The sequence below is a fragment of the Protopterus annectens genome, chromosome 6.part0 (genome assembly GCF_019279795.1).
Source record: "Protopterus annectens isolate FY-2018-M chromosome 6.part0, PAN1.0, whole genome shotgun sequence".
Lineage (NCBI taxonomy): Eukaryota > Metazoa > Chordata > Ceratodontiformes > Protopteridae > Protopterus > Protopterus annectens.
Genome location: NC_056737.1, coordinates 717790225 through 717815439, shown reverse-complemented (window position 1 = coordinate 717815439; position 25215 = coordinate 717790225). Strand labels below are relative to the sequence as shown.

The 25215-nt window shown below is 45.5% G+C and overlaps 1 protein-coding gene across 1 annotated transcript in view; it reads left to right on the top strand.

The window, feature by feature from the left end:
* PSMC6 (proteasome 26S subunit, ATPase 6) overlaps positions 1-25215 on the top strand; it is a gene marked incomplete in the record, with an annotated part of 935644 nt that overhangs the window by 549681 nt on the left and 360748 nt on the right. Inside the window, 1 exon segment of the mRNA XM_044074402.1 lies at positions 1862-1985. Coding sequence (XP_043930337.1) covers positions 1862-1985 — 124 coding nt within the window.

Below are 25215 nucleotides of genomic sequence, written 5' to 3'. Positions count from 1 at the left end.
CTGTTTCAAAAAAAAAAATAGAGAAGGAAAGTTGTAAATAGTAGAACTCACTAGAACACCAAAATCCATCAGAAATAGGTCTTTATTAGTAAAGGAAAGCAAGACATAGCGCTTTCACTTGTGTCATATAGGCTTCATCAGAGTCTTACTCTGCCTGTATTACACAGGCAAATGCGCCAATTCTTGTTTTTTTTTTTTATTAATAAACACCTATTTCCATGGAATTTTGGCATTGTAGTGACTTCTCTTGTTTTTATTTTCGTTTATATATCACCCAGTGTGTTTTTTTTTTTTTTTTTGTGGACAGAATGAAAGTTGGTTTGCAAATGTATAATCCAAGGGTCATCTTGTATATATAATGATGAAGTTTAAGGTTAAAACATTCTGTAATTTAATTGTTTGTGTCTTTCGGCTTTTCCCGGTTAGGGGCCGCCACAGCAGAACTCCGGTCCGCTAATGATTGGCAGTAGATTTTTTTGACGTGCTGGCTTGCCGGGCCTAACGCACAACCTTCAACGAAGGAACGCCCATTCACGCATGTCGCCACACAGAAGACACTTTAACTGAGAATCGAACGGGCAACATCTAACTGTGAGGCGACAACGCTACCGCAGCACCACCACCGAAGTACAAACATTCTGTAATTTAATATACACTGATAATTGTATATGTAATATTTAGAGTTTGTAGTAAAGCATATATAGTGGAAGTGAGGTGGCCTGTAGAAAGAATGATTTATGAACATTTGAGATGGTGGTATTGTGACTAGTCATATAACAGGGCATTGCATATGTAATGGGCCTTATTCATCTGAGCAAAATGGTTTGAGCATTTTTAACAGTATACATGTAAAGGTGTGTAAAGAATGTTTGTTGTGTGGGAATTATTGATTTTACCATTTGAACGTATCCACATGGTTTAAATGTTGAAATTGCCATGCTTTTATTTGAGAATTGTGTTGCTTTAAAAATGTACAGTGAGAGGTATGGTTGAATGTTGGTCAGTTAATGAAAGATACACCTATGTAAAGCCTTTTGTAAATGAAGTTAGGATTGAGTCACTTGAAGGCAAAAAGTCAAGGCACCTGATGTCTTAAAAAGAGTAAATAGTTAATTTTTATCAGACAAGTGTTTCCTTTAAGATTCCTTTGTCTAAGGCTCAAGCTAATGTGTAATCAGCCTTTTTCCTGTTAGTCAAACATGTAAAGGTGGCCATAATCTTTGGTATGGGAATGTTCATTCATTCTCAATTACCCACTTAATCTGTTGCAGGATCTTAGGAGAGCTGGAACTTTTTCCCACTGTTGCGTGATTGTGGTCGTCTTGTAGTTTTGTATCATTACTGCATATTCTGTGGAAACTAACACTATACATCTTTTTTACTGTCAGTTTTCAGCCCTGTGCTTAAATTTATTTCATATGTTTTAAGTTCGTTGACTTGTACCGTGTATTAAAGGCTGACTGGTTCCTGTTACATTATCGAAAGATAATGTAATTGAACGCTCAGAACTTCGAAATGGCCGTATTTCGAAGATCGCGTTTTGGGATCTCAGTACGGTGAAGATTGGGATATTTGCTCTTTCATCACTGTAGTGCGATCTCGAATTTGGACTATATATTTAGTGGGGGGCACAGCCCTCCAAAATAAAAGTTTCGAAATGTTGCCGTTTCAAAGTTCTGAGCATTCGATTACGTTACTTTTCGATAACATAATATGAACCCAATGCTGGCAGTATTAGTGGCATCCATGTTAGATGGTAGAGTCCTGTAAAATAATTGCTAAATAACGAGTGCTGTCAGCCTTGATGTTATAGATATGGTCAGTATCCTTCTAAGTGTGATTTATTCTTGTCTTTGAACAGGTTGTGTCCAGCTCTATTGTGGATAAATACATTGGTGAAAGTGCACGGTTAATAAGAGAAATGTTCAACTATGCCAGGGATCATCAGCCGTGTATTATTTTTATGGATGAAATTGATGCTATTGGTATGAATGCCAGTGTACTGGTATTTTTTTTTCCCGTTTGCATAAGATGCTTTGCTTGTGGTCGTTATATATTCTGCTGCTAACCATTAATACTTTAAAATTGTTTGCTTGTCCTGTCCCTTGCATGTGGATGTGTAGAAACTTTGATTTGATGCTTGCTGTTGAAAGAAAACTGGATTTTTTCAGGTTATCCTGTAAAATGCAGTACAGGCTTTGTTCTTGTTCACCAAGTTAACTGCATTAGTTTTCTCATTGAAAGCTAAAATAATGAATCACTTTAGCAGGTATTTTGTGTAAATTAATGCAAGTGGTAGAAGGTTGCAGTTAAAATATGTTGTGCTCCAAATGTACCAGTAGTGATTTTCTGGAGCTATTATTTTTGGTTATGTTGAACCCCTTTACAGTAGATGTAGCAGATCTCTTCTTACAAGTCTTTTTTCTTCAGGTTTGCAAGTTGTTATATGTTCCTTCATTGAGGATCCCTTAATATTTTCAGTACAAAAAGCCTGAATTGAGTGAGTCCAAGCCAACAAAGGATGTATTCATATTTAACATGGTTGATTCTCTAGTCCGCACTATTCTCAATTTTACATTTCTAATAATGAAGATGTTTTAGTTGCCCATGAATGACTGAAATAAGAACTCTTTGCTTTTATTTCAAGTTTTGGTTATCCCTTCTGCCCATGTTATTACTGATAATGAGGCTGATCGAAGGACCATTGGCAAAGGTGTTTACATGGTTACCATACCCCACTCCTTCATTGCAGCTTTGCCATTATTTTATGACATAGTGAAGTTTCTTGGGAAGAGTTTTAAAAAAATGGCATAATTGCATTCCCATTCAGTTCCAAAACTTTGTTTTTGCAATAGAAGCCAAGATTGAGCTTTGCTTTTTGAATTAATTTCCTTTGATGTTCTTCATAAGAACATCATTGCACTGTTAATTATCAATGGGACTTAACCTGCTAAGATAACCATATTTCTGGCCTCTGTGCAAAGCTTATGCTCCTTCCTTGTTTGTTTGTCTCCACACTAAGCCTGAGCTGACATGCTGGTGTAGGAGGGAGGCACAGTCATATCAAAAACTCAGAACTTTCTTGATGCTAGTCCGACAATGCAGACATTCATCAGAATTGTGTCTAGTCATTTGTAAAGGGCAACTTTAACACGAAGTTTTAAGGCAGATAAATACCAAGTTGGGACCCTTCTTTTGTATAACTGTGTGAAGTGTTTGTCAGAAGAAAAGAAAGGTGTCACTATGGGCATCAGATACCATACAGAGACACACTCACTTGTGTTCTTTGTTTTGCTTAGGGGCCAAACATGAAGTGTAATAAAAAAAAAAAATGTAGTATTTGTTTAGAGTTCACCTCAAAGACCTATTAGAAGATTTGAAGTAGGGTTTATTTGTTTAGGTCTTACTTAGAAAATTATGTCTTCAGAATTTGATTCATAACTCTTTAGTTGTAAGAGAAAAGCAAATCTTTTGAGAGAGTTGCTAGACAGTCACAGCATGTCCTTTTCTCTTGTTCATTTTGAAATTGATAATGCCACTGATGTCTTTGCAGCCCTTGAACTGTTAGTCTGCTTATTCTGGGTCCTCTACTTTGTCTCATTTGGGGCCCTTATTTATTTGTAAGGACACCTGCACATCCGATCAGATCCATCATCTTTCAGTTTGAGAGGATACCTTTGGATCAGTTATGGAGGTTAGGCCTTTTATGGCTTCTACTCCAAAGAGCATATGTCTGGATACTTCTAGAAAATTTTCTCAAAAGGCTAAGGATATTTCACCACCTTCTACACCTGTCAGTCAGAAATCCAGTAAAGATGTGTGGTTTTAATTTTGCACAGGATCTTTTTAAAGCAGTCTTTTCGGCCATCTACCTAGTTTTTGACTACTACTACTACTTTAAAAAGAGAGAGTTCCCTTTTCATTTGAAGAAAACAAGTTGTCTTATTCTGGCCAAGAAAGTCAAGATTATGCCTCTTTGATTCGAGATAGATGTCATTTTTGGAGTCTGATGATAAAATATAAAAATTTCCTTAAAGAACATATTTCCAAAATGAAGGACTTCTTTAAATTGGAGGGTAAATAAGTTTATGATTTCCAGAGAAGATTACCATGAGCTCCTGAACATGGATGCTCAATGCCTGTTACTATCCCACCAGTTTTAGAGACAATGAAAGTTATCTTTCAGCTACTACACTGCCCCCTGATGTTCTTCGTGTTTCACTGTTGCAGTCATCACCTGTGGGTTATTCCTGCAATGGTAACCCTCGGCCGGCCCAAATACCAGAGTCTTCGTTTTTCTGCGTTTTCTGCTGTCGCATGTTGACTGACATCAGGTCGTCATTGCTTTAAAGGAAGGCAGCCGATCCCATTACATCAGTTTTTCTTGCCATGGAACCCATAGCAGAAGCAGTTCGCATGTATGCTGGTCGGTCGCTACCAGAGTTTGAATTACAGCTGAAAACATCTAAAGCTAAGTACCCAGTTGGGGATCCTTTTTTCTTGCACTAACAGATGTCCGAAAAAATTAACAATTGTCTCGTCTGTGGAAAGCAAATCCCACACTGAGACTTCCATTCATACTGTCACTTGTTTAGGCCTAGAACACGATGTCCCACGATGTTCATCGTATTATACTGCTGCAGTCATCACAATTGGGTTATCCTGCCGTCAGGCGGTCCCGCAGTCGGCCAAATCCCAAAGTCTTGGTCCGGTGTCGGTTGTTGTCTTTTCTTCCCTGACGTCAATGTGACAGGGGGATAAAAGAGGCAGCCGACGCCATTTTCTTCAGTCTTTCTTGCCGCGCGGTGCCCAAGGCAAAAGCAGTTCGCAAGTGCCGGTCGGCTAGCTCCTGAGCTAGCTCCTGAGATTTTTGAATTGAATTTCAGCTCGAAGTCTTCTCTAAAGCTAAGTACCCCGTTGGGGAAACTTTTCTTGCCTCAGACCGATGTTAGACAAAATTAATAATTGCATTTGTTGTGGGAAGCAAATACCTCATAAGGATTTTCATTCTTATTGTATTCCTTGCCTAGGCCCAGACCATGACGTCTCTGGTTGTCGGTTTTGTGTTAGATTTAACAAACGTACATTCAAGTGTCGGGCCGATTTCGCCCGACATTATTTTGGCAGAAAATTTAACTATAGCATGTTGTCGGAGCAACCGACATCAGCAATGATTAAAAAACGCGAGGATAAGGACAGGCAACCAAGGCCAAGACCAGATACCGAGGCCTCATCAAGGCCTGCCGCTGGTTCTCCGGTTTTCATCGAGGCGCCTACTGACTACCGCTGATTTAGAAATTCTGATGGCCTCCCAGACCAAATCAGCTGGGCCTCAGGAACCGGTTCCATCTCAACCCTCGGACGCCAGCCCTGACGGTGATCCGGAGATTTTGGACAGGCCTTCGGTTTCTGAAGGTGTCTTCAAACCGACAACTATCTCTGTTAAGTCTTATGCTAAACTTAAAGCCCCCTTAAAAGTTAGGAAACCGGGTCCACAGACCCCCCCCCCCCCCCCCAGGCCCCTATGCCTAAAAAATAGATGCTCAAAATGGCTGAGGATTTAATTACCCTTATCAGGGGTTCACAACCCCCTCCTGACAAAAGGCCTAGACTGGAGGAAGACTATCCTTCCTCTGACCAAGCATCCATTTCCTCAGCTAACTCTGAGGACCAGGATTATTCCTTCCCTCCTTATGAAGACTCGGATGCTGAAGAGTCCATTCCCACTGTCTCCCCCCATGAAGACTGCTCTTTTGGGGAAACTGTACACACCATGAGGGAACACTTCCACTGGGAAGGCCAAGATTATTCTGACTCTCAGAAAAGACTCCGTGAGTTTCTTCTTCTCCCACAGCATAGACCCCTTGCAATTCCTCCAGTTTTAGACATTTTGGATGATGTTTACACCAAATCTAGTCTAAACTCAGATTCCTTACCTCCTGCACCAGCTAAACCAGACAGATACTAACGAGTCCCTGATTCTCATAAGTTTCTTTATAAAAGCCCTGTTGCAGACCCCAAAACCATTTCCCAGGGTCCTAAAGGGGTTAAGGCCTCTACTGCTAAGAATCCACTACCTTCTGAGAGAGATTCCAGAGCATTAGAAAGATGGGGGAAGAAAGTGTATACGTCTGCCACTTTGGCCATGAGGGCCTTAAACTGCCAATTCCACATGCTAAAATACCAGCAGTACTTGATTACACAGTTAAAGCAGAAAATGATCCCTCAGACAGATAAACCTGATTTCAAAGAGATGCAGGATTTGCTGCATGCAGCAGAACAGGTGGGAAAGCATACCTTACAGTGTGGTTTTGATTCATTGGAAGCCTCCTGTAGAGCAGCTGTCACAGGATCTGTAATATGTAGACATGCTTGGCTAAAAGAGCAAGCCTTACCAGAACATGTCAAAGCAAAGTTATTCTATGCTCCATTGCAGAAAGATGTGTTATTTGGTGTCAAAGCAGAGGAAGTTTTAAAGAAAATGGTAGAAAAGGCAAAATCTATGCAGACAGTTAAAGATGTTTTTACAGGTACAACCTCCTCGTTTCAGCAGAAACTGGCCATCAAAAAACTGGTCCTTTCCTGCATCAGACAGACCCCAAAGGGGTAGGTACAGATGCCCAAGGGGCAGAGGACAGCCACAAGGTTCTTTCAGGCCTAGACAATGGTATACAACAACTCAGAGGTGGAGACGAAAGATCTCAACCCCTCAGGAAACAAACACAATGACTTCCCTCTTCGCCTGCCAAGCAAAATTGCCCTGGCAGCACCTTTGGGAGGAAAACTGGCTCATTTCCACACTTTACCACGGATGAGAGGCATGCCAAATCTGCCTTCAAACCAATGGGCAGAGGCCACTCCTAGAAAAGCTACCTCTAGCCAGCATTTTACTCCTGCTCCACCACCCTAAGCTCAAATGATTAAAATGGAGGAGGATCCTTATCACCCTTATCAGGGGTAGTAAGGCCACAACTTATAAAAGGAAAAGAGATCTTTCTTCTGAAATACTGACAGAACAGGATTCTGAGGAGTCTGATTATTCAGATTTTGAAGAGGAACAACAACCTCTGACTGCTTATGAGGATTCAGATGCAGAGGAACCTATCCTTCTGCCTCCCCACCAGAAGATCTTTCCTTTGGGGGAAATCCTTCACACCCTCAGGGAACATTTCCACTGGGAATCCCAGGATTTCCCGTAGTCTATGAAAAAACTGAGTTTCTAGACCTGCCCCAACACATACCCTTGGCCATCCCTGCAATGTTAGAGTTGGTGGATGATGTCTTCTATTAATCCAGCTTAGCCCGTGATGCTCACCCACCTGCTCCCAGTGAACCTGGCAGGTATTGCAGAGCATTGGATTATCACAAATACCTGTACAGAAATCTTGCTGCAGACCCAGAGGTCATTACACAGGGACTAAAGGGTGCTAAGGCTAGATCTGAAGTAGCTGACATCATTCTTTCCGCACATATGGGTATACGGGTCCGATTCGGATCCAAGCCGGCAAAACTTTCCAAGCATCAGCTCCGAGCTCCAAGTTCCTCCCTTACCTATATTACCTCACTTCCTCCTGTCTAGCCCCAGATCCTGTTTGCCGCTCTGAGAGTCAGCATCGTGGTCTCTGAGCTCTAAGCAAGGTGGTAAGGTTTTTTTGGTCTTTTTGGCGATAGTTGAGTGTTAGTACCTTTCCCTTTTTCCTCGCTTCGTGTTGGTCGTCGTATTAGTTGTAAAAAAAAAAAAAAATTAAAGTTAGTTTTAAGTGTTTTGTTTTGTGATACTGGTTTCCCGCCTAGGCTCAATCCCTGTTAAGTGTGTGTGTGTGTGAGTGGGCCATTAGGACTGTTTCTACTATGTCTGAACAGCCTAAGGTTCTATTTAAGAAGTGGGCAGTTAGGGCTTGTACTGTTTCTACTATGGATGAACAGCCTAAGGTTCTATTTAAGAAGTGCACAGAGTGTGGTCATAAGGTCTCACCAGCCGGTGGCCACACTCTGTGTGTTCTATGTTCAGAGGTTGCCCATGTGTCTGCATCCTGCGACATTTGTTCAGGCTTTAACCCCAGGGTGTCGAAGGATCGCCGGGCTAAGCTTGTGGCTAAGGGTCTGCTGCCAGCTTCTGCCCTGGAGTCTGCCTTGGTCTCCTCCCCGGCCAGTGACACTGTGCAGGCAGGGACTCAGCCTCCCGCCAGGCCTGCTTCGTCGGAGTCATCCCAGACAGGTAGGGACAAACGGGAGAAGGAGAAGCGCCACAAAGAGAGGGACAGGGCCAGGAAAAGATCACTGGACAGGGAGTCTTTCTCCAGCCCCTCTTCAAAGGTACCCAGGTCTCATTCTTCTTTGCTCCACTCTCCCTGTTTCTCGCCGGAGCCGATGGAATCTTTGACGCCGAGCACTCCCCTCCGATCCGGCCCAGACCGGAGTCGGTCGCTTCCTCCAGATTGACTCTGAGCATCTCCGACCTTGATATGGACAGGCTAATGAGGAGGTTCATTCAGAACCAGATTCAGATGGGGGTCTTACCAGGGCCTTCTCCCATTGGAGAGGGTCCTCCTTCAGCTATTTTCCATCCTATTGCTCCTTCCCCGATCTGACCCGATGCTTTGGGGTTCTCTGATCCAGGACTTTTTGGAGCTGTTGGGTCGGTGCCTATGGTTCTCGTGTCCTCGATGCTGGCCGTTACCTTGAGTTCCTCAGATCCGGGGGACTCTGAGCCGTGGTCGGGGAGTCGGACCCGAGGGTCGAGATCACGCTCTTTCGGATCCCATCCTCGGTGCCCGGACTACCCCGCCGTCAGCTCCAATCCCTGCTTCGGTGCTGGGGAGAGCCTCATCTTTACGTTCTACAGAGGTGTGCTCTCCAGCATTTGGGGCAGTGGAAAGGGTTCTCTCCCAGGGGTTGAGACCACAGCTCACCTACTCGGATCCTACCCAGACCCCTCTGATTTTGGTTTCTCCTCCCGTGCCTAAGCAACCCCAGGTTGTTCCCCTCCGGAGGCTTACGAATCCTCTCCAGAGAGTCCCACTGGAGAGGAACCTCATAAGCGCAACTGTAAGAGGAGGCACTTGGACTCCCCTGAGTCCATTACCACTGATACGGACTTGGATGAAGGAGAAGGTTCCCCCAGATCACTTACCCGAGGACATTTCGTTCAGAGACATTATGGAGATCCTCCACCAAAGAGGAGGTTGGTCAGCCCCCAAACCCTCTGCAGATGAGTCCGTATTCCTGGTAGCCTTTGGCGCAGGCCCATCTAATTCCTGGGTCTCCCCTCCAGCGGACCCTTTGGTGGACCTTATCCTCACTAGGGCAGGGAAGGATCCTGACACCGTAGAGCCTATACCCAAAAGGCCAGACAAAATTCTTTCCCCGCCGTCAGACAGGCAGGCATGATCTAAAGGAGCCCCGGTAGACGCATTGGTGGTTGTAGCTGCCACAATGATGTAACTGGCACAGGAGAGTTCCTCGGTTCATCCACCAGACAAAGAGTCTAGGTTGAAGGATCGTTTCGGGAAGCGCATGTACTACTCAGCGACATTTTCTATTCGTGCGCTGAGTTACTTGGCACATGTTCTCCGACTGCAGCGAGACCTTATATCGGAATTAACTGAGTCGCCCCCTGAGTCTATGTTGCAGCAGAACAAGCAGTCTTTCACTGCGAAGATGACTACACTGAAATCGGTGACTAATACCTCTATGCGTCTCCTCTCTCATGCTACGGAGGGAGCCGCTAGGGCTGCTGGTACAGGCGTTGCCTTGAGGCATCACGCCTGGATCATGTTGTGTCAATTTGCGGACCCCTTTAAGGCGTCTTTCCTCAGCGCCCCTTTCAATGGATCATCCCTATTTGGGAAGACAGTACGTGACAAGCTAACCCAGAGTGAGAAGGATGGAAAGACTTTGTCAGCTGTTGGAATCCTCTTTTCTAACCCCCAGAGGTCCTATTCCAGGAACCAAAAGGGGCAAAAGAAGATGTGGTTCCGGAAATCACAGTCCTTTCATGACACTCGGGAGTATTCATCCCCCAGAGGCAGAGGGGGACAAGACTGACGCCATCCCAGAAACTTCGGGTCTAGGGTACCCTTTTCTGACAGACCCACGCAGCAGCCCTAAGGGGTTGCCTGGCTGCTCTACTCTGGAGGCAGTCTGGGAAAGATTTTCCTTACATCCAGCGGCATGGGAGTCCATTGCTGCAGACCGCTGGGTGTTAAACATCATATCCAGAGGATATGCTATCCCCTTCATTTCATATCCCATTACTCCAGCACGCCTTCCAGATGTTCCAACCGCTCACAGGGAGACTGCAGCTTTAGGGGTTTTGAAGCTTTTACAAAAACGAGCCATCGAGCCAGTCCCCCCAGATCAATCCGGATCAGGCATCTACTCCAGGTTCTTTTTAGTGCCAAAGAAGACGGGGGACCTCAGGCCTATTCTGGACCGGTCTATCCTCAACCTGTCGGTAGAGAAAGTAAAATTCCAGATGGTCACTACAGCCCATTCTACCGTTTCTGAGAGAATGCGACTGGATGTGCTCGTTAGACCTCCAGGACGTTTACTATCACATCAAGATCCACAGGAGCTCCAGGAGGTTTCTATGCCTCCGGCTAGGGGCCATTCACTTTCAATTCAGAGCGCCCTACCCTTTGGTCTCACCACAGCCCCCAGAGTGTTCACCAAAGTTATGGCAGTCGTAGCGGCTCACCTGAGATTTCAGGGCATTCAGGTTTTCCCCTACCTAGACGACTGGCTCTTTGCTGCACCCACCAAATGTTTCTTGTGTCTGGCCCTTCACTACTTCATCGGTCTGGCTCACAAGTTAGGCATCACGATCAGTGTCAACAAGTCACACCTGGCTCCGGTTCTGATCACAGACTTCATCGGGGCAAGGTTGAATTCGATTCAGTACAAGATTTTTCTCACCCCGTAAAGGATAGAAAATCTCAGACTCCATGTATCGGCAATCTTGGATCACTCGGTAGTCAAAGCAGCCGATGATGTCCTTCAAGAATGCAACTGCAGTCCTTAAATATAGGGTTGTCCTGCCTCAGGCAGCCCTCGGTCGGCCAGATTCCAAAGTCGGCTGATGTCGCCTCCTCCCCGACGTCAGAGCGGCAGGGGTATAAAAGTATCAGCCGACCCCATCTTCCTCAGTCTTTCTTGCTGCGCGGTGCCCGAAGCAGAAGCAGTTCGCAAGTGCCGGTCGGTCAGCTCCTGTGTTTTTTGTATCCGAAGTCATCAAAAAAGCTAAGTACCTCATTGGGGATCTTTTTCTTGCCTCAGCCGATGTCAGAAAAAACTGAAAAAGTTAATAACTGTTTGTCTTGTGGTAAACAAATACCTCATAAGGATTTCCATTCTTACTGGCTCCCCTGCCTTGGCCCAGACCACGACGTCTCGGCCTGTGCCGCATGTGCTCGCTTCAATAAGCGCACACTGAGGCGCCGGGCAGAGTTTGCTGAAGACTTTTTCGGCGACAATTTCTCCTATACCATGCCGTCGGAACAACCGACAACTCATATTTCCAAAAAACGGAAGGACCGGGACCGACATCCTCTGCCCGTGACTTCCACTGACTCCACGCCAAAAATTACCGTGAGTGCATCGGTCTCTTCTGAGGCGGTTCCTCCACCGCTCCGGACCGACGACACCGCATTGACAAAAAACTTGAATTATGTCATTCACTTACTACAGGCTTTGGGATACACAGTCAACTTACAAAAATCTAAACTGCTGCCATCCCAACAAATAACTTTTCTAGGAGCCAAACTAGACACAGAATCTCAAATGGCTTACCTCACAGAGGAGAAGCAAGAACAACTACCACATTACTTCAAAAGCCTAGCAAAGCTCACCCAGATGACTGCAAGGAAAATCCTGCAGGCCCTGGGTTTCATGGCATCTTGCATTCTACTGATTCCACTGGCAAGACTACACATGAGAAAACTACAATGGTACCTAAAAAGTTTATGGTCTCAACACAGCCACAACTTAGAAGCAATTATCCCACTCATCCCATGTCTACAAAGGAATTTTTGTGGTGGGCCCAAGCAAGCCAGTTAAACAAAGGTATGCCTTTCAACAAGCCTCAAACAAGCCAAACCATTACAACAGACGCCTCAGACCATGGATGGGGGGCGCACATGGAGGGCAGATGTATTCAAGGGCAATGGACTCCCTAGGAAGTACATCTGCACATCAATCAAAAAGAGATGTTAGCAGTAATGCATGCAATCGAGGCTTTCGGAAAATATCTTCAGCAAGGCCACCTACTAATAAGAACAGACAACACCACTGTTATGTGGTACATAAACAAGCAGGGAGGTACTCATTCTTACCCCCTTTGCAGACTAACAATGACTCTTTGGGAAAAATCCCTGAAATTGAACATACAGCTACAGTCCCAGTTTGTTCTGGGCAGGGACAATGTTCTAGCGGACAGTCTAAGCAGAAACATCCTGGATCCACACGAATGGATGTTGCATCCAGACATTTTTGCACAAATAACTTCTGCATGGGGGAGGCCGGACGTAGACCTCTTTGCCTCCCACCTCAATCATCATCTGAAAAAGTTCTGCACGAGGTTACATCATCCACAAGCCTGGAAAATAGATGCTCTCTCATTCAGCTGGAACTCTCTAAAAATCTATGCATTCCCACCTCTACCATTGTTGACAAAGGTGTTACTGAAGATCAAAGCAGAGCAACCGAAAGGCATCTTAATAGCTCCAGATTGGCCAAGACAGCACTGGTATCCACTACTAAGGAGCTTAACTTGCACCAAACCGTGGACCCTGCCTCTATGGTCTCCACTCTTGACTAAGCACAATTACAGGACGGTTCATCCAAACCTGCAAACTCTGCACCTGGCAGCTTGGAGGGTCCCATGATGTCTCCGCATATCTCTTTCTCCAAGGAAGTTCAACAGATATTATTGGAAGCACGCAGACCTTCCACCAGAAAAGCTTATTCGGCCAAATGGAAGAGGTTCAGCATCTGGAATACCAACAAGGGACAGGATGCATCAGTAATGAACATTCCACAGATATTGGAATACTTGGCAGAGATCCTGCATAATGGACTTTCATATTCCTCATTTTTCATCAGGACAGGGTTTCTTTAAGAACCAATCCTTCTTTTATGCCAAAAGTGATCTCCAGGGTGTCTCTAAATCAAGCAATTCACCTGCTTACTTTCTTCCCCAATCCTCAAAATAAAGGGGAAAAACTGCTGCACACTTTGGACATTCACAGACAACTGCGCTACTACTTGGACAGAACTAAGGCCAACAGAAAGTCTGACCAACTATTTGTAGCTTACGCTCCTGGGGTACAAGGAAAAGCAATTTCCAAACAAACAATTTCAAAATGGATTAGACATTGCATCAGATTTTGTTATTCCTACCATGGAGAGGGTGCGCCAGCCAATGTCAGATACACACTCCACCAGAGTTACAGCCACCTCCACAGCCTTTCTAAGAGGGGTGGCTACAAAGGACATTCTAGAAACTGCTAAATGGAGCTCCGTGCATACATTTTCCAAGCACTACAACCTCCCTTTATATTCCAGATCCCGAGCAGGCTTTGCTTCGGCAGTCCTGCAGGGCATTTTAGCTACACCATCCTTATCTTAGAGCCTACCACCCCCAGCTTGGCTATGGTATTCAACCCATATGTAAGGACTGCAGTTGCATTCTTGAAGGACATAAGTACAGTTTTGTACCTACCATAAATGTAGATGTCTGATAGATATGCCACTGCAGTCGGGTTTTCCCACCCTCCTTCCCCTCTGTACATTGGGTCCACTTTCCTCCTTTTTTACTTAGCTGGGGATAGCTGTTATGGTGTATCTGGTTATTGCTATTGTGTATGTCTGGAAATTTTTTATTCCAGTTCTAATTTTAGCCTTCCTTGGAGGGCACCTGGCATCTGGGGCAAGAAACACTGAGGAAGATGGCGTCGGCTGATACTTTTATACCCCTGCCGCTCTGACGTCGGGGAGGAGGCGACATCAGCCGTCGGACCCAGACTTTGGATTCCGGCCGACCGAGGGCTGCCTGAGGCAGGACAACCCATATGTAAGGACTGCTGTTGCATATCTATCGGACATCTACATTTATGGTAGGTACAAAACTGTACTTTCTCAGGGCCCTGGGTTCGATGGCAGCTGCAATCTCTATCCTCCCTCTTGCACATCTTCACATGAGGGTCCTTCAGTGGAATCTGGCAGTTCTATGGTCCTGGCTAGACCTTCCGATAGATTTCCACATCCGAATCAATCGGACATGCAGAACGTCACTACAGTGGTGGCTTCAATCGGCGGACATTTTTGCGGGGCGCAACTTTCTAGCCCCTCCGGCTCAAGCCACTGTGACCATGGACACTTCCCAGATCGGGTGGGGAGGGCACTTCCTGGGAAGAACGGTCCAAGGCACGTGGTCCCCTCCAGAGACCAAGCTACACATCAATGTCCTGGAGATGAGGGTAGTGCTTTTAGCGTTGAGAGCCATACACCCTGTCCTACCTCCGGGGACGGTAGGCATTCAGTCAGACAACATGTCTGTAGTCTAGTATATAAACAAACAGGGAGGGACCCGATCCTACCCCCTTTGTCGCGAGGCCATGAGGGTTTGGGAGTGGGCCATATCCACCAGCCGGTTTCTCATAGCAACGCATATCCTGGGACACTCCAACATTCTAGCGGACAGTCTCAGCAAGGCAATCCTTCTGCCTTACGAGTGGTCTCTGAAACAATCAGTGGCGGAGAAGATCTTCCGTGTTTGGGGTCAACCTTGCTGCAATCTCTTTGCATTTCCTTCCAACATGAATTGCAGCAACTTTTTCACTCTGATCCCCCTCCGGGGGATGTCCCCAGGGACGCTCTAGTCCATGCTTGGCCTCCCGGGCTACTGTATGCTTATCCCCAGTTACCTCTTATTCCGAAGTTTCTTCAGAGAGCTTGCTGGCTGCAGTGCAAAGTCATTCTCATAGCTCCCTTCTGGCCGCGTCAAGTGTTGTTTCCCTTCCTATGGTCTCACCTGTTGGTTCCTCCATGGCCTCTAGGTACATGCCCGGATCTGATTTCTCACCCATCGGGCTTGCCCCTGCCCAACCTGGACAGTCTCAAGCTGACGGCGTGGCTGCTCCAGTTCCCATGATCATCAGGACACCCGGACTTTCGTCCCCCTGTTAATAATATTCTGGTAGCTTCTCTTAAAGCCTCCATTAGGGAACGCTACAATAGCAAGTGGAGACGTTTTTGCATTTGGGCCTCTCATTGCAGTCTGAACCCGTTTACAGCCCCTGTTCCGGTCATACTAGATTTTATGGCCGATCTTTTTCGATCAGGAGCTAGTGCTTCCACCATCAAGGTTCAGCTGGCTGCCATCTCTAATTTTCATGTGGGTGAAAATAAGGTTGCTCTGGCTTCTTCCAAATTGTTAAAGCTTTCCTGAAGGGCACTTTTTTATTGCGACCACCAGTTAAAGAAACAGTGCTCCCCTGGGATCTGAACTTAGTCCTTCAGGCTTTGACCTCCCCCCCTTTCGAGCCAGCCGGTTCAGTTCCGATGAAGTTTTTGTCATGGAAGACAGCCTTCTTGGTCGCCATCATTTCAGCCAAGAGAGTTTCAGAGTTGCAGGCTTTATTCTCTTTGTCCCCTATTTGGTTTTCCACAAGGATAGGGTTTTGCTGCGTACGAACCCTTCCTTTCTTCCCAAGGTGTCCTCAGCAGCTAATATTAATCAGTCTATCAATTTGCCACTCTTCTTCCCAAATTTCCAAAATAGAGGTGAACGTAAGCTTCATTTATTGGATGTCCATAGACAGCTTTGTTTTTATCTCCATAAGACTAAACCTTTCCGGAAGTCGGATCATTTGTTTGTTTCTTTTTCAAAACCATTTTTGGGCAAAGCAGTTTTGAAAGTGTCTTTAGCAAGGTGGATCACTCTTTGTATTGCACAGGTTTATAAGGACAAAGGTTTATCTCCTCCTGGTGTATTGAAGGCTCATTCCACTAGAGCATTGGCCACTTCTACCGCTTTCTGGTCAAGAGTTCCGTTAGACGATATCTGTGCGGCATCGACTTGGGCCAGTTCGCACACATTCATCTGTCATTATAAATTGGATCTTATTTCTAGAGGGAGAGCATCCTTTGGCTCTGCAGTGCTCAGAAATATCCTTCCATAAGGGCCTCCCAGGAATACTAGTAGCTAGGGACTCTGTCCCATATGTGCAGAAAGAGTGATGTCAACTACTTCAGATAAAGAAGTTATGTTCTTACCATAACGTTCCATCTGAGTAGTAGACTTCATTCTTCTGCGCCTTCCCTCCCTTCCTCCATCCTCCTCACTCTTCAGGTTTTTCCTGTTTAGAATTGCGGTTATGTTGCCATTTAGTGTCAGCAAACTCGATCTGGGGCTAGATAGGAGGAAGTGAGGTAATATAGGTAAGGGAGGAGCTTGGAGCTGATGCTTGGAAAGTTTTGCCGGCTCGGATCAGTATACCCATATGTGCAGAAGAATGAAGTCTACTACTGAGATGGAACGTTATGGTAAGAACATAACTTCATTTTCTGCAAAGAATCCTATTCCTTCTGACAAGGACTCCCAGAGCTCTGGACAGCTGGGGTAAAAATGTATACACTTCTGCAACCTTAGCTATCAGAGCACTCAACTGTCAGTCCCACATGTTAAAATATTAACATCACACTTTGGAACTATTAAAACAAAAGATTTCAACCTTTCCTGACTGTGCCAGTTCAAAAGAGTTAGCAGATTTGCTGCACTCTACTTGTCAGGTGGCCAAGCACTCATTACACTGGGGATATGACGCCCTAGAAGCGTCTAGCAGGGCAGCAGTGTCAGGATCTGTCATCAGGAGACATGCATGGTTGAAGGAACACACTCTCCCTGATCATGTCAGATCTAAATTACTTAATGCACCCTTGGATAAGGACCGCTTGTTTGTAGTAAAAGCAGAAGAGATGCTTAAAAAGATGGAAGACAAAGCAAAATCTATGCAAAACAGTAAAGGATTTCTTTCAGGTGCAACCTCCTAGGTTCAGCAGGAATTTTTCCTCAAAGCACTGGTCCTTTCCTGCACCTAGCAGACAGGGGCAAGGTAAGCCCTGTAGGGACAGACCACCCAGACTCCTATCCTAGGGATAGCAGAGAACCAGACAGTGGACCACTTCTGCTCCAATGACAGGGAGTTCTAAGCCATCCCTATGTGGCAAAAACTCTCAATGACTCCCTCTCCCCCCTCTGCCCTCTTTTCACTCACCAAAGACTACGAGGAATGCCGTCCCTCTGCAAAGAAAATTGGCTTTCTCTAACAAAGGACCAATGGGTCTTTAAAGATAATTTTTCAGGGATACAAATACTCCATCAATGAACATCCAGTTCCAAGAGAGTACCGAGACATACCCTAAATCAGTGGGCAGAGGCATTGAAACATGTCCCAGCTCTCATATCCCAAGGGGCAGTAGAACCTGTCCCGTCAGATCACACAGGCAAAGGCTTTTATTCCAGACTATTCCTTGTTCCCTGAAATGAGGGCACTTGGCACCCCATCCTGGATCTATCCATTCTGAACATCTCCCTGGTAGTCTCCAAATTCAAAATGCTAACTTTTCAGCAGCTGCTGCCTATGCTGACAAAAAATACCTGGTTAGTTACCCTCGATTTAAAAGATGCTTACCTCCACATCCCCATGAGGGAATCCTGGAGAAAATTCCTTCTCTTTAGAGCAGGCTCGCAACACTTTCAGTTCTGTGCACTACCCTTTGGCTTATCTACTGCTCCCAGGGTATTCACCAAATGCTTAGCCCCAGACATAGCTTTTTGCAGACAGAAAAATTTACAGATTTACCCTTAACTGGAGGACTGCCTCATTCAGGCAGATTGCAAAGAAAAGCTCCTCAAGGAACTCTATTATCAAAACCCTCCTACCCTCCTTAGAGTACGCCATCAATAAGAAGAAATTAAAGCAAACACTCTCCACGACTATCATTTTCTTGGGAGGACTGCTGGACACAGCATCCCAAATGGCCTTTCTATCCCCAGAAATGCAGAGCTTCCTGCCTCTCTCTTTTACCCAGCTGGCTCCCAGAAGTCACCTCACTGCGAGGAAGTTCCTGCAAGCCTTGGGGTACATGGCATCTTGCATCCTTCTAATTCCTCTGGCCAGGCTTCACATTTTAAAACTTCAGTGATACCTAAAGGACCTTTGGTGTCAGCACACTCAGCCTCTAGAGATCTCTCTCCCTCTGATCCCCTGTATAAGGGCCAAGTTTCTCTGGTGGACAGGGGCCTGTGCCCAGAACAAATGTCTTTCCCTTCACCCTCTGCCCAACCGGGCAGACCATTACCACTGACGCCTCAGACATTGCTTGGGGCACTCACCTAGAAGGCAGGTGCACCCAAGGTCTGTGGGATACACAGCACCTTACCTTACACATCAACCAGAAGGAAATGAATGGCAGTACAGAAGGATCTGACATACTTCAAACCTCTTCTCAAGCAAGGGGTTCTCCTTATCAAAACAGACACCACCACAGTAATGTGGTACATCAACATACGGGGAAGGACCCAATCTTGCCATCTGTACAGGCTAGCCACAAACCTGTGGCTGACAGCCTCTTCCATGGGATTCCATCTAATAGCCCAATACCTACCAGGAATCAACAACACCCTGGCAGACCACTTAAGCAGAAACTTACTGGACCCCCATGAATGACAGCTCCACAGAAAAATCTTTTTACAAATCACTCCGGTGTGGGAGACTCTGAAGGTGGATCTCTTTGCTTCGAATCTCAACCATCAGCTGAAAAAATTCTATGCCAGGGATTATCACCACCTCGCGTGGAAGGTAGATGCCTTGACCTTCCCCTTGAACACCCTCTTTGTGTACGTATTCCCAAGGTACTGATCAAAGTAAGGGAGGAGAGACCAAAGGCCATCCTCATTGCTCCAGATTGACCCAGACAACATTGGTACCCCTTATTGCGCAGCCTGACCTTACAGCCTCCCAGGTAGCTTCCCCTGATCTCAGACCTCTTGACTCAGTTGGGGGGGAATGCTGCACCCAGACTTGCAGACTCTCAAACTGTCATTATGGCTAATACTCTAAAGGCAAACAAGGGGCCCCCTGTTAAGCAAACCGGTCCTAGACATTATCATAGAGGCCAGAAGGCCCAGCAGCAGAAACTTTTATGCAGGAAAATGGAAAAGATTCTACTCCTGGAGTCAGTCCGGAGGGGGTAATACCTCACAACCTTCCATCCCTCTTCCCTGGACTACCTAGTGGAGCTTCTTAATAGTGGCCTTTCCTTCTTGTCTCTTAAAATCCATGCCTCGGCCATTTCGGCTCATTTTGATGCACAACAGCCCCTGTTCTCCCATCCTTTGATTAAACAATTCCTCAGAGGGGCTTCTAATATCAGACCTTCCAGAAGGCTACCCACTCCAGCCTGGGACCTGAATTATGTTTTGGAAAAACTAACCTTACCACCCTTTGGACCTGTTGCTTCAGCAGAACCAAGATACCTCTCCTAGAAGACTGCTTTTCTCCTAGCTATCACCTCAGCCAGGAGGGTTTCAGAACTTCAGGCACTGATGGCCATTGATCCCTTTATCATCTTCTATGCAGACAGGGTCTCCCTGAGGACTAATCCCTCCTTTATGCCCAAAGTGGTATCTGATGAAACTCTGAACCAGGCCATACATCTACCCACCTTCTTTCAAACTCTCAATACAAGGGGGAAAGAATTCTGCACTAACTAGACATGCACAGACAGCTCAGATACTATCTGAACCGTACTAAACCCTTCAGGAAAGCAGACCAACTACTTGTCAGCTTTGCCCCAAGGGCTGAGGGGGGAAGCCTATTTCCAAACAAACCATATCCAAGTGGATATCACAATGTATCCATTTCTGCTACATATTGCATGGGAACCCCCCACCCCAAGTCTATTCGAACCCATTCCACTAGGGCAGCCTCCACTTCTACAGCATTCCTCAGAGGAGTTCCCACCAGGGACATCCTGGAAGCTGCCACCTGGACTTCTGTCCATATCTTTACCAAGCATTACCACCTACCTCTATTTTCTAAGGCTAGGGCAGAGTTTGCCTCTGCAGGGCATGCTGACCCATTCCTAGGTCTCTTACTAATCCTACCACCCCTCTCCTCAGCTTTGGGAATCCTCCCACAGGTGATGACTGCAACAGTGAATCACACAGAATATATTACGGTTGTGTACACTTACCATAAATGTAGATGTTAGAGTGTATTCACTGTTGCAGTCCTGGTTTCCCTCCCTCCTTCCCCTTTATATTTTCTTTCTTTAGGGAGACATAAACTTCTAACGGTGGCTTTTAGCCACCAGGGCTACTTTATCATATTTACTTGGGCGTCTGACTTGTTAGGGCAAGAAAAACTGCTGTAATGGCATTGACTGCCTTCCTTTATAGCACTGATGACCTGACGTCAGTCAGCAAGCGACAGCAGCCGAAGTAGAAAAACATTGACTCTGGTATTTGGGCCTGCCGAGGGCTACCACAGCAGGGATAACCCACAGGCGATGACTGCAACAGTGAATACACTCAAACATCTACATTTATGCTAAGTGTACACAACTTTACTTTTACCAGGCTCCAACTATTAAGATATCTGACTGGTTTTGTAGAGTTCCTGATCACCTTAGTCATCTTTACAAAAATCCCACTGCTGATCCAGCTGTCGTTTCTTTGGATCCTGACAAACTAGAAATTTCCTTCCTGTAATACAATTTCTTATAAGGACAGCAAAGCTTGTGACAGCTGTGCCAAAAACTGCACACATCTGCCCACGTCTAGCTTTTAGAGCTATTAACTGTCAGGATCATATGACCAAGTTCCTTCCTTCCTTTTCTGAGTAATATGAGCCAAACCTTGGCATATCTTCCTAATTCTAAGTTTCAAAGGAACTACCCAACCAATCCAGGACCCTTTTTTTTAAAAAAAAGCTCCCAAATCAGGTCATCAAAATTTGGGGGGAGACATTTTAAAAAATAAAATGATAGGGAAACTTCAAAAGAAAATCTAACGGATCTTTGTGACTTAAGACTCAAAGAAAGAGTGTCCGACTATCATTGACAAATAGCCCCATCACAGCCTTCCTTAGAATATTGCAGGGAACCTTTCTGACGTTCATCGTGTTTCACTGTTGCAGTCATTACTCTTGGGTTATCCTGCTGGCAGGCTACCCGCAGTCGGCCAGAATTCCAAAGTGTAGGTTCGACGTCTGTTGCTGTCGCCTCTTCCTTGACGTCTGCGCCAGGGGTATGAAAGATGCAGCCGACGCCATTTTCTTCAGTCTTGCTTGCCACGTGGTGCCCGAAGCAAAAGCAGTTCGCAAGTGCCGACTCCTGAGATTTTCAAATCTGAATTTCAGAACCAAGGTCTTCATTGAAGCTAAGTACCCCGTTGGGGAAACTTTTTTTTCTTGCTCCAGACCGATGTCAGAAAAAGTTAACAATTGTATTTCTTGTGGGAAGCAAATACCTCATAAGGATTTTCACTCTTACAGTATTCATTGCCTAGGCCCTGATCACAACGTTGCTAGCTGTCGGTTTTGTGCTAGATTCAGCCAACGCACTATCAAGCACCGGTTCGATTTTGCATTTCATTACTTTGGCCGAAGATTTAATTATATAATGCCGGTGGAACAGCCGACAGCCGGAGTTTACAAAAAACGCAAGGACAAGGATAGGCATCCGAGGTCCAAAACCAACGAAGCCTCTTCTAAGCCAGTCGCCGGTTCTCAATGAGGTGCTTTCGCAGCCCCTGGCGCCCGCTACCTCACAGCCACAGGCTGCTACCGACTCCCACATGGAGCTGACTGGGCCTCTGGAAACTCAAGGTATTGGACACTCTGAAATCAATCCCTCAGATGGGTCCGGAGCCGCTGAGCAGGCATCTGCTTCTGAGGGTGTCTTCAGACCTACTCAACTATATGTTAAGCCATCTTCAGCTTCAAAGACTAAAGCAGCCCTAAAGACAAAGAAACAAGTACAGCATTCTCCTATTCAGACTTCCATGCCTAAAAAACAAATGCTCAAAATGGCCGAAGACCTAATTACTTTGGTCAGGGGCTCCCATCCCCCTCCTGATAAGAGGCCTAGGCAAGAGACAGAGTATGATTCTTCTGATCATGTATCTCTTTCCTCTGATTCCTCTTCTGAACAGAATTACTCCATGCTTCCCTATGAGGATTCTGATGCTGAAGAATCCATTCCTTCAGCCTCTCCTCCTGAGGACTATTCTTTTGGAGAAACACTGCATACTATGAGGGAGCATTTCCACTGGGAGAGCCAAGATTATTCTGAGTCTAAGAAAAGGCTCAGAGACTTCCTGCTTTTTCCTCAACACAGACCCCTTGCTATTCCCCCCTGTTGTAGACATTGTAGATGTATTTTCAGAGTCCGGACTGTCCCCTGACTCTTTACCTCCTGCACCTGCAAAGCCAGACAGATACTACAGGGTCCCAGATTCTCGTAAATACCTATATAAAAACCCGTCTGCTGACCCAGAAACTATATCTCAGGGTCCCAAAGGGGTTAAAGCTTCCACTGCAAAAAACCCTGTCCCCTCTGCTAGGGATTCTAGGGCTCTAGACAGATGGGGGAAAAAGTTTACACTTCTGCCACCCTGGCTGTAAGGGCTTTAAATTGTCAATTTCATATGCTTAAATATCAGCAGTATTTAATGTCACTGCTTAAGCAGAAAATGTTGACAAATACTGAATGTTCAGAGAACAAGGAATTGCAGGATTTACTGCATGCAACTGAACAAGTGGGAAAGCATACTTTGCAATGTGGTTATGATTCACTGGAGGCCTCTTGCAGGGCAGCTGTTACAGGTTCTGTTATCAGAAGGCATGCGTGGTTAAAGGAACAAAATCTGCCTGATCATGTTAAAGCAAAATTATTAGATGCACCATTACAACATAATACTTTGTTTGGTACTAAGGCAGAAGAGGTGTTGAAATAAATGGAGGATAAAGCAAAATCCATGCAGACAGTCAAGGATTTCTTACAGGTACAGCCACCCAGGTTTAGCAGGAACTGGCCTTCTAAAAATTTGTCCTTTCCAGTGTCAGACATACCACAAAGAGGCAGATACAGGCGTCCCAGAGGCAGATCTCAGCCCCAAGGCTCATACAGCCCTAAACAGTGGGGTGCTCCTACCTCCAAAAGTGGAGAAGACAAATCGCAGCCTTACAGGAAACAGTCCCAATGACTTTCCTCTACTAGTTCCAAGCAGTTTTCTTTTGACAGCCCCCTTAGGGGGAAAACTAGCACTTTTTTCATCAAATTGGCAAATGGTTACCCAAGACAAATGGGTTCTGAACATAGTGTCCCAAGGTTACAGGTTCCATTTTCACACACTACCAAGGTCAAAGGGCATGCCAGACCTGCCACACAACCAATCGGCAGAGGCACAAAAACAAATTACAGCCCTCATGGATATGAGAGCCATTCAGCAAGTACCACAACAAGAGCAGGGGCAAGGATTTTACTCCAGACTTTTCCTAGTACCCAGGAAGGACAAAACCTAGAGACCAATTCCGGACCTGGCTATACTAAATACGTTTTTGGAAGTTCCAAAATTCAAAATGTTGAGACTTCAGCAGCTACTGCCCATGCTGGGCAAGAGGGCTTGGCTCGTAACTTTGGACCTAAAAGAGGCATACCTGCATGTCCCAATCAGACAATCTTGCAGAATATACCTCAGATTCATAGCTGGCTCAATGCATTACCAATTCTCTGCACTGCCCTTTGGCTTATCTACTGCACCCAGGGTCTTTACAAAATACCTGGCACCAGTAATTGTGTTTTACATACAAAAATGAATTCAAATATATCCCTACTTGGTCGACTGCCTAATTCAAGCAGAGAACAAAGACACTCTTCTAAAGCATCTAGCGTTTGTAAAAAGATTATTACTTGGCCTAGAGTACACAGTAAACAAAAAGAAATCAAAACTAGTGCCCTCTCGAGATATTCCTGGGTGCAAGCTTAAATACAACTGCCCAGATGGCTTATCTCACGCCAGACAAGCAAAAAAAAAAAAAACTGACTACTTACTTCAAGAAATTGGCAACAAAAACCCACTTATTTTCAAGGAAAATCCTGCAGGCCTTGGGTTTCATGGCATCCTGCATTCTACTAATTCCATATGCCAGACTGCATATGAGGAAACTACAATGGTATCTGAAAAGTGTTTGGACTCAGCATTGCCACAGCCTGGAGACAGTAATTGCACTCATTCCATGCCTACAACAGGAGTTTCGATGGTGGGCAGAAGCCTGTCACCACAACAAGGGTCTGCCATTGTTTACCTACAGCCAGATAGACACTGACAATGGATGCATCAGATTACGCCTGGGGGGGGGCCATATGGCAGGAAAATGTATTTAGGGCACATGGCCTGCAAACCAGATGCATCTTCACATCAATCAAAAAGAGATGCTAGCTGTTCAAAATGCCCTGGCAGCTTTCAAGTACCTGCTTCATCCAGGACAGTTACTGATAAAGACAGACAACACTACGGTCATGTGGTACATAAACAAGCAGGGAGGTACACATTCCTACCCCCTCTGCAGACAAGCAATGACCTTATGGGACACAGCATTGACTTTTCAAGTTCACCTGCAAGCACAATTCCTGCCAGGAAAAAACACTCTGGCAGACGAACTAAGCAGAAACCTCATGGATCCCCACGAATGGAAACTGGATCCACAAGTCTTCAGGATGATAATAAGGAAATGGGGATGCCCAGACATAGATCTATTTGCCTCCCCTCATAACTGTCAGTTGCAGAGATTTTGTTCAAGGATTTACCACGAGCAAGCATGGAAAGTGGACACCTTATCATTCAGCTGGAAAAATCAAACAGTATATGCTTTTCCCCCACTACCTCTCCTTCCCAGAGTACTAAAGGTCAGACAAGAGAAGCCAAAAATGATTCTGATTGCACCAGACTGGCCATGCCAGCACTGGTACCCAATCCTAAAGAGCTTGTCTCAAGGTCCAGCATGGATATTGCCTCAAACTTCTCACTTGCTAACCCAACAAAACAATCAGATCCTGCACAGCCAACTCAGGACCTTAAATCTGGCAGCATGGCGGATAATGTAGCCATTCAGAAAACTCCTCTTTCAAAAGCTGTTATGGATGTTA